The sequence below is a fragment of the Anas acuta genome, chromosome 13, assembly GCF_963932015.1.
Source record: "Anas acuta chromosome 13, bAnaAcu1.1, whole genome shotgun sequence".
Lineage (NCBI taxonomy): Eukaryota > Metazoa > Chordata > Aves > Anseriformes > Anatidae > Anas > Anas acuta.
The window spans coordinates 7,948,422-7,958,000 of record NC_088991.1 but is presented as its reverse complement, the minus strand read 5'-3'; the positions used below and the strand labels follow the sequence as shown (position 1 = coordinate 7,958,000).

Here is a 9,579-nt window from a genome sequence, read left to right as displayed (position 1 = left end):
GTAAATTGTGCTGGAAGGGTTGTCAGTGAAGGTCCGTACCACTCTCATCTGTGTACACACCAAGTATGTCACTAGAAAAACAAACAAACAAAAAAACCTTTTTTTCTCGGTATTTAATGGGTTTTAGATTTCAAGACTGACTCATACTGAATTATTTTAATTAAGTGTCTAAACATGTATTTTAATTCTTGACCTTCAGCATGTATTTAGCCTTTGCTATAAATTAGAATATAGAGATGTCATTAGATTTTTCAAATTCAGAAATGTGCAAGAAAATTTCAGCATACATATTAGCACTGAAACGTGACACTTCATCCGGTAGGATGTCAATGAAATACGTAACAGTGTTAAAAGAAGGTGAGTAGCTTGGAGGAAATGAGAGAGAAGGCAAGGAGAATATTTAAAGCCTTTTAAAAAATCCATAAGGATTCCCCAGTTGAAATGTAACATTACAAAATCACAAAAAATAACCTAACACAGCTTCACAGATTATTTCTGTATTGCCAAAAATATTTTTTTCAAAGAACAAAGCTTTTCCACATTCACCTCTCCCTTCATCAATCATCTTACATTATTCCTGTCTATAAAAAAATATTATTTATGGAGAAAGAGAGTAGAGATTTAAAGAGCTGCCTTCTTTCTTTAGTTGTTTCTGATGAAAGAGATGTTGCCTGGGTGCTTCACTAAATTTTCTGTTGAAATTACCACATCAGATGAAACCCCAGGTTGTGCTGCCTCTATCTGTCTAGATTAACTGTAGGTTGCAGTATGACAAGAATTTCAAGTACTTTATCTTTATTATTATTATTATTATTATTATTATTATTATTATTATTATTATTATTATTATTATTTTAGTTTGTAATCCTGATCAGCTATTTCTGTTTGAGGAGATAAACCAAGGCACTTAAACAAAAAATCAATGGCAATTATATTCAGAATTTGAAATTAGTGACCAACCTAGAAAAAACATTATGAACAGTTATTAATAAGTACTGTAAAGAGATAAATACTTGGATGAATACGCTCAAACACATCTGGCTGAGAAGTTGCAAATATTTCCAGTATAAATGGTTGCTCTGAGGTCCCATCAATGGCATGTGCCCACGATAGAGCCAGAAGTCTTCACTGTGTTCTGTATAAACAAATATTAAGAAAAACATGTAAGTGTTTCTTCGGAAAGTTAAAAAAGGTTTGATAAATTCTTAAAGTTTTATTATACAAAAACCTCTCTTCCTTGCTAGTTCAATCCTTCCTACAAATGTCACAAGACCAATAACATCACAAGAATGATTGTTTGGTAAGTTATCCAGCTCTGACCTAAAAAACAGAACAGAACAAAAATGTTGGTATTAATGAATGAACGACAAAACATACAGCTTTCTTAAGAGATTTCTTAAATCACGTTTCCAATTAACACCTCTGTAATTTAATGAAATTTAAATTCCAGCTTGACAAACAACTAATTTCCATTTTACCTTGTGATAAAGCGGTATTTAACTTCAGTAATCCCCACTCTGGCTTAACCATTTCTTCTGGAATGATACTTATTTTGGTAGGTGGGTCACGTACATTAAGGCTGATTTCTGACAAACAACAAAAAAAAAACTGAGCATGTAAAGCATGAATACAAACTGAAGAAAACACTTTTTCATTTTAAATAAAAACAAAACCTGAAACAACACTAGGTAAAGTTTCATAAAAGATGTATTTCAACCATGTCTCACTGCTTGTGAAATCACCCATGAAGTCCTCTAACTTCATATTTCTATTGAGATAAAGAAATCCAGGTACAGCTTTCCACGATGCAACTTCTGAATCTGAGCAATGCTAAATTTTCCAATGAAAAATTGGAAACATGAGCCAGTTAGTCTGTTCCAGATAGGTATTTTAAACATCAGCAAAAGAAATTAATACAATACTGCTTAGCTATGAAATATTTATTTTTGTTCTCAAGTGTCACTACAATCTAAAATTATTTTGCAGACAATGAAGAAAGACAGAAGACAGAACAAGCAGATGAGAACTTCCGTGCATGACACCAGTTCAGGCAGTTATAAGTAAGATAGAAACGATGACGTGGCCATGCAAGAAGACAGAAGGCCTTTGCATTTCTATATCATAACCCCTGAAAATTTTATTTTATTAAGCAAAGTGTTTAGATGCTAAGTAACAAACATGTAGAACCATTGGGGGGCAGGGATGGCAACCAGCTAAGAATACAGAAGGAATGGCTTCAGCATATAGAATGCTCTAAGTGGTACTCTATCGTCTCTCTCATGAGACAAAACTCGCAGTTATGAAAAAGACTGTTCTGATCCCATTTCTACAAGATACCTGGGCTCAGATAGGATTATTTGAATAATGCACACAGAAAAGTAATTGCTAAGAATAAATAACCTATACAGCTGTTTCCCTATCAGGCCCTTCCCCTCATGGTATGACACCAGGAAGGCATTGTATGGAAAAAAAAGACCTTCTGCTTAAGAATTTTCTTCAGGCTGCTACTTGCAAGATATGTATTTGGAGGACTAATGTGGTTTTGTACGTGGTGTTTTCAGGCAGTAATTGTGAGAACATTTCTGTAAACAAACCACTCCTCTCTATCCATCAAAACAATTCATCAATTTTTTAAAAATTTTGGTCGTTTTGAGATTAGATGAAAGCCATATACTCAGCCAAAGATTATATACTGGGATTACTCAGAACTGAAAGTCAGTCCGGGCTATTTGAAACAGCTGTTTTCATCAGTACCACATAAATTCAGTGACGTGTGAGACGTACACATTGCCCAGAGGTGGAATTCAAGATGAGTGTACTAAGTATTCAAGCTTTAGAAGTTTTAGGTTATAGAACAGCACCTCTTAGTATGTCATACAACGCTGCAAATGAAACAAGTGGGCGATACAGAACTCGCTTCACAGAAAACCAGGCGTATGCCAGAAACATGCCATCTTGTAGAACTCTTAAATTTCAAAGCCCCTTCCCTTGTAGACTAACAAATTCTAGCTTTGTTAACCCTACAGATACATTTTAAAACATTTACAGGTGAATGGTCCTAAGGAACACTTGAAAGCTGGTATGTGATCAAATTACAAATTGGAACTGATTATGAAAACAAAGTAATTGTTGACTTGAGCAACCCAGTGTAATCGATTTCTTTACCTAGCTATCTGAAGAATTTTTGGAACACCCACTGCACATGCTTTAAAAATTGAAATAGAGATTTTTATGTTGAGTAGTTACTGAGGCATTATGTTTCACCTATGTTAACAAAGGTGAAATGTATCACCTGAACAACAGAAGATCATGCTCCAAGAGCTGCATAACATCAACTGTAGCTGCTCTAGGAAATTTTCTAGATGTTATTCTTTTCAGACTCTCCTCTTGTAGGATATATGTAGGCTATATGGACTCAAGATCTACCACCACATGGCCCAACATGCTTTGTAAGTTCATATTGAGACAAAATTCTGAGCTTTGAGCTAAGAAATAAGATACTGCATGTACATGCTGCTATGAACCAAAGATTTATCTGTGGCCTGAAAGTACTCTGTGGCACTTCACTAGAGACTGATTGTTTTAAGTTTCCCATTAGATACTATCATTTATGGCCCATCGGTCTCATTTGCTATTTTGATCTCTCCATCAACACTAATGCTTGTGGAAATCAGTAGTGTAGTGTCAACAAAGCCATTAGGATTGAAGTTGTTGGCCTCAAAAGTCACCTCAGGGCATATCTTACTCTGTTCTCTTCCCACAGAAAGGTTTTGCAGCAATTACAATTGCTTGAGGGAAGGTTTATAAATATCATCAGCTCCCCTCCCATAATTCCCTTCCCAGCTAAACATCTCTCTCTCCTGTCAACTCATCACAAACACTGCACATTAAGATCTGATTTTAAGGTGAAGATACATTAGACAGAGAATACACTGCTTCTAGCAGTGAAAATATTGTTTATTTTCATGCACTGTAGCAAATGCATTAGGAAACTGTCATTGTTAGTAAGTTATACATCATCATCCATCAAAAACACATATTTGCTTGTTTCAAGGCAGCTGTTTGTATTTTCTGAACATTTTGTTCTGAGTATAAGCATGTAAGGGGGAAAAAAAGCTCATGTTCAGTGAAGTGGGAGAGAAAATAAAACAACTGTAGACCAAACGTAGTTTGGAAAGGCTATTACTGTTATATTCCACCACTTGTATTTCTGTGGCACGGCTCTTGAATATCTGTCAAACAACAGCACGTAAGAAAATGCTTTCTCACAGTCAAGGAATATTCTTCAAATATGAACTCCCATGGTGCTGCTGTTTCAGTACAGACAGCAGTCACCAATGCAAGTTTTTACTCAGTGGAGTTTTGCAGATACACCAGGGCCTGACCACACTAAAGCCTACAGTCAGAGCAGGTGACTATGCGCTTCAATGACCTGGCAGTATGTGCAAACAGTGCACAAAAAAGTATCTGTTTTACTTATCAGGAAGAAGCAGAATCAGATTAAAATTCAGTACCAGAGGCCCAGCATTATGAACTCAATACTTGATATCAGGGATTTTTATCTTTATTCTTTTATCTTTATTTTTTTTTAAAGGTTTTATCTAATTGTGGCAAAAAAACTTCATAAACGTGATTCAAATATAAACAGGGAAGAATAATTATTACAGATATATATCACATCAATCAGTCTTGGCAATGTATCACTTGCTGTTTTACTTTCTATTTCCCCTTTTTACAGCTATATTTCACAGAATCAAAACAGATTTCTGCAATACTTAACCAATTGTAGCAAATCTCTTCATCTGTGAATCTCCCGGGGTTGGCTGTGTTTTAAATGGATAGCTGTTTTTGATAGCATACTGTTCAAGGAAGAGTACCGTGCCAACCTTCATACTGTTATACCATTCAGGACATAACGAATTCCACAAAACCATCGATATCATGCCTGAGCTATCAGCAACTTCAAAGTAAGCCTAAACAAAAAGGGACAAGAAAACACCTTTTAGCATCATCATTCTTTTTTTTTTTTTTTTTAAATAATGCATCAGCTACTTGACTCATGAATGACTTCACTTATTACAAATGGATCCAGAGTATGTTCCAAAACCTGCACTGAATACTGGCGTTGAAGAAATACCCAGTTTCCAAAGAAAAATTCATCCACAACTACAACAGCCCAAACTCTTATCTTTCTAGTACTCACTAACAGTAGGTGATGCCTGTTTCACCCTATGCTTTCTTGGAGGAGGTTTGGGAAATACTGTGCACAAGAATCGATAGAGAAACAATTCTTCTTTATCAGATAGAATGCAGTATTTAGAATAACACTTCAAAATGCCTCCGTGGATAAGAAAATGTGTTTTGAAAGTTGAGAAGCTGCAGTATCATTGGGTAAACATTCTTGACAAAAACAAGATACAAGACTATTTTCAAGCTGAAAAAATACTCGGAAGATCTGCATTGCAAACCACCATCTTTTCATTGAAATTGTGCTTATGACAAAGACTTCTACCTACTTTTCTTAAATGGGAAAGCTTTGAATCCATAACTGAGCAGATCACTGAGCAGTAATACTTTTTTTTTTTTTTTTAAAACAGTCTTACAGTGAACAGTCTTACAAGGTAGAAATCTACCAAAACAAACTAAGAATCATCTCCAGCAAAAGACCCAGATTCATCTTTGTGTGAAAGGGAATGGAAACGTGGAACAAGAGGTGAACATGGCCTTTCATTAACAAGTTGAATACCTCTCTGTCCCCACAAAAAAAAAAAAAAGGAATTATCGGACCTGTTTGTGAAGTGTTGCTCTCTAGTAAGCAGTCTGATTGGGACGGAGTTAATTTTCTTCAGAGCAGCCTGCATGGTGCTGCGTTTTATGTCTGTGACTATAACAGCGCTGATAACACACCAGTGTTTCAGCTACTGCTGGCCTGTCTGTTTCTCCCTCTGCCCATGCAGCAAGTAAGCAAGGGGTGGCCACAAGGCCGGCAGGTGGTACCGCTGAGACAGCTGACCTGGTCTGACCTACAGGATGTTCCATGCCACATAACATCATGCTCAGCAACGAAACTGGGGGACAGTCTTTCCCAAGTACCTGTTGCTCTGAGACTGCACAGGCATCAGTTTGCCTTCGCATCACTCTTTTGGTTTTCCCCCCTTCTTCCCTTCACTTTTTAATTAAACTGTTTTTATTTCAACATACAAGTTTTTCTTTGCTTTTGCTCTTCCAATTTCCTCCCCAACACCCTTCTAAGGGCAGGAGAAATAAGCGAGCAGCTGATGAGTACAGCTGTGGGTAATCAAGCACACCTGCAGTTCCACTTCCAAGAAGCATTACATAAAATATCACAAAAAGCTCAACATATTAGGAAGACCAGAAAGTTTTACAAAAAAAAACAATTTATCTGGAAGTCATCTAGTACAAGAATTAAGGGACAAAAAGTTATTAATATTATTTTTTGGGGTACAAGACAAACTAACTCCAGCTTCCAAAGCATACAGACCAGAAAACAGTCTTCTAAGCAAATATTCTGTCTTTTCACAGAGAAATCTCAACTGGACTATAGTAACTGAAACATCTACTAAAGTTTGTGCATACTACCAGCAACTCCACCATTTCCATACTTGGAAGGGCCTAGCGTTTTTATGAAGCATTTTTAATACAAAGTTATCTACAACATGAGTGTTAATGTTATGTGTTTAAAACATGGGAACAGTAACTTCCAAATATCCTATAACATTTGTTCAAGAGCACTAACTTACACCCTAATGCCTCCTTACCTGATATGGCACATCCATTTTTTTCTCTGGCTTCCCGTAGTACCTTAGCCTAGACTTGTGCAGCACTCTGACCAGCAGCGGATGGAAGTGAATTCTGCTTCTCCACGTCATTTCCAGATGACCAAGAGAAGTCAGCTTAGAGACTGACATTAAAGAGGGAAGAAGGGAAGAGCGTTCACGACTGGGCATTTCAAGGGTTTTCAGTTGTAAAGCCCACAGAGCAAGAGTTTGCATGTTTCAAGAGGTTAATTTGGTAACGCCACAAAACAGTTACACCTGTGTGTGATGCGATTGATATTTACACGGACTGTAAGGAGAGGGACGCGTGCAGGAGGACACAGAGCGCTGTCCATCAGCAGCACACCCACCTCCAGAGCAGCTGGCGCTCGAGGGACACCCCCTGAGGAACAAACCCCCCCCAGAGGAGCACCGCACCCACCACCCCATCCCCCCAGGCGCCCATTTACCATCAACGTCCACCTTCTCCGGCGGCTTCTCGGCCTCCCAGGCGTCCCCGTAGGGATCCTCGTTGTTCCAGAGGGGCAGGTAGTGCTTCCTCTCGCCGCGCAGGGGGGGCGGGCGCGGCGCTGAGGCGACGGGCGCGGGGCGGGCGGGCGGCTCCCCGGCCACCCACTCGACGCCCTCCAGGCAGGGGAAGCCGTAGCGGAGGCGCCGCTCGTCGTACAGGTAGGAGCAGCGCGTGAGGCGCAGGCGGGCGCCGGGCCGCAGGTGGCCGCGCTGCACCAGGCCGTTGAGGCTGGGCGCCAGGTGGCAGCGCTCCTGCCGGGAGCCGTCCGCCAGGGTCACGTCGTACCAGTACTGCGGGGGCACGGCGGCGGGGCACGGAGGCGCCGGGGGGCACGGCGGAGCCTCGGCCAGGTACCGCTCCACCGCCACCACCGTCAGCGGCGGCATCTCGGCGGGCGAGGCGCTGAGGAGGGAGGCGCCGCGCGCCGCCTCCAGCACCCTCAGCAGCCACGAAGCCTCCCCCCCGCCGCCACCGCCGCCGCTGCTGCTGGGGGAGGCGGGGGTGCTGCCGTCGTGAGGGTCGTCGGGCGGATCCGGGCCGGGGTCCTCCATGACAGCTGCCTCGCGGCTCCCCCCGGCGGAAGGCGGCGGTGAAGGACGGCGGCGGCGGGCGGGCGGGCGGCCTCCTCCTGCCGCTACTTTGGGCGGCTGAGGCCGCGCGGCCTGGGCGGGGCTCCGCGCGCGCGCGCGTTGCAGCCAACGGTCGCTGGCATGGGCGGGAGGACGGGGCCGGGGGGGGGACGGTGACGGAAGGCGGCTGGAACGGATCCCAACGGGGCTCCGGGGCTGTCCCCGCCGGCTCCTGCAGCGCCCCCGGTGCCAAACGGGGCGGCTGCTGCTCGGCCCCGGCACGCTGAGGGGGCTCCGTGAGGCACCTGCTCCCCCGCCCCGGGTTCTCGGAGGGATTGAGCGCGCGCCTAACGGTGCCCCTGCGCCCTCAGGGCGATAACGCCTGAAGCGGTGTTTGTTCTGGTGGCACTCGTAGCCCCCGATGCTTCAAACAGCTCGCGTCTGCCTTATCTGCCTCCTCCGCTGTGCCCAGCAGTGCGGATGAGTTAACAGCCAGCTGGAGGAGCTGCTCCTCCTGGTCCCCAAACGTGCAGCCTCGCTGCTTTATTACTGACTCGCATCCCTCCGCCATCATCGAGGACATTCTGTTCCCTTCACGACCCCCTGATCACTTCCAAGAGTAAGTTCTGGACATTAAGTACGTCGTATTTAACACTTTATTAAATTACTATTATTGTATTACTTTATATATTAGCACTTACTAATACATAAATATTTTCAGCAATATATATATATATATATATATATATATATATTAGCCCTTGAACCTATTATATTAGAACCTACCAGGCTGAAAGCCTATATAAAGCCGAGCTCCCCTGCTCAGTAGGACAGAGCAGGAAGCAGAGGTAAGTAAGGATAAAAGGGCCAGAAGTGAATCACAAAATCACTAAGGTTGGAAAAGACCTCCAAGACCATCTGGTCCAACTGTCCCCCTACGAATGTCACCCACTAAAAGAGAAGCCGTGCCCAGTACTTACCGTGGCACCAGTCTAGGTAACTTTTAGAAATCCAGAAGACCAAAGTGGGGCTTACAGCCTAGGCCGTGCTGCTTCAAATGTAAGGCCAAAAGCAGTTCTCAGAGAAGGACTGTATTCCCAGGCTGCTGCCTCTGCAGCTGGAGCTTTTGCCATAGGGAAACTGGAAAAGCTGTTTAAAACCATTTAATACAGACCAAAAAATTCAGACATTGGGGTATAAAAACAAATCTTTACTGGCCTTTGTACTACCCTAGTCATTGGATGAATTTATAGATTTTATGTAATAGTGCGCTCCTTATTGAGGAAAATTGATATTAGTCATTCTTGCTATCTGTGTTGAAGCCAGAGTATTGAGTAAAACTTTAACAGGTGTTTTTGTGTTTCGTTTTCCCCCGTAAACACACATTCTTTGTATGGACTGATAAAGTGGCATTTGTGATTTAAGAAGTGAATGCAACCCAAACACCTTTTTAGTGAGATCACACCGGATATGCTACCCTATGATATGATATGATGATTTCACATCACATGCAAACCGTCCCCAGGGAGCCATGGTGTAGAATTTTTTCAACTGTTAAGTGAGTCACTAGGCATTATGAGGGAAAACTGGAGACTGTTCCCAGCTGCTCTGCACCGTGCTTGTGATGTGATTTGCAGAAGTATTTTATTTAGAGCAGTACTAATTGGTACATGTACCACACTGTCTTCAGGATTTTTTATTA

General features: G+C 42.2%; 1 protein-coding gene across 1 annotated transcript in view; it reads right to left on the bottom strand.

Moving 5' to 3' along the window:
• The window catches only part of RADX (RPA1 related single stranded DNA binding protein, X-linked), a 25,381-nt gene extending 17,388 nt beyond the window's left edge, over positions 1-7,993 (bottom strand). The window contains 9 exon segments of the mRNA XM_068697281.1: positions 37-71; positions 1,014-1,109; positions 1,112-1,135; positions 1,229-1,320; positions 1,479-1,506; positions 1,509-1,586; positions 4,781-4,973; positions 6,780-6,922; positions 7,247-7,993. Of these exon segments, the coding sequence (XP_068553382.1) occupies positions 37-71; positions 1,014-1,109; positions 1,112-1,135; positions 1,229-1,320; positions 1,479-1,506; positions 1,509-1,586; positions 4,781-4,973; positions 6,780-6,922; positions 7,247-7,859 (1,302 nt within the window). The 5' untranslated portion in view covers positions 7,860-7,993.
• Positions 7,994-9,579: the final 1,586 nt, after the last annotated feature.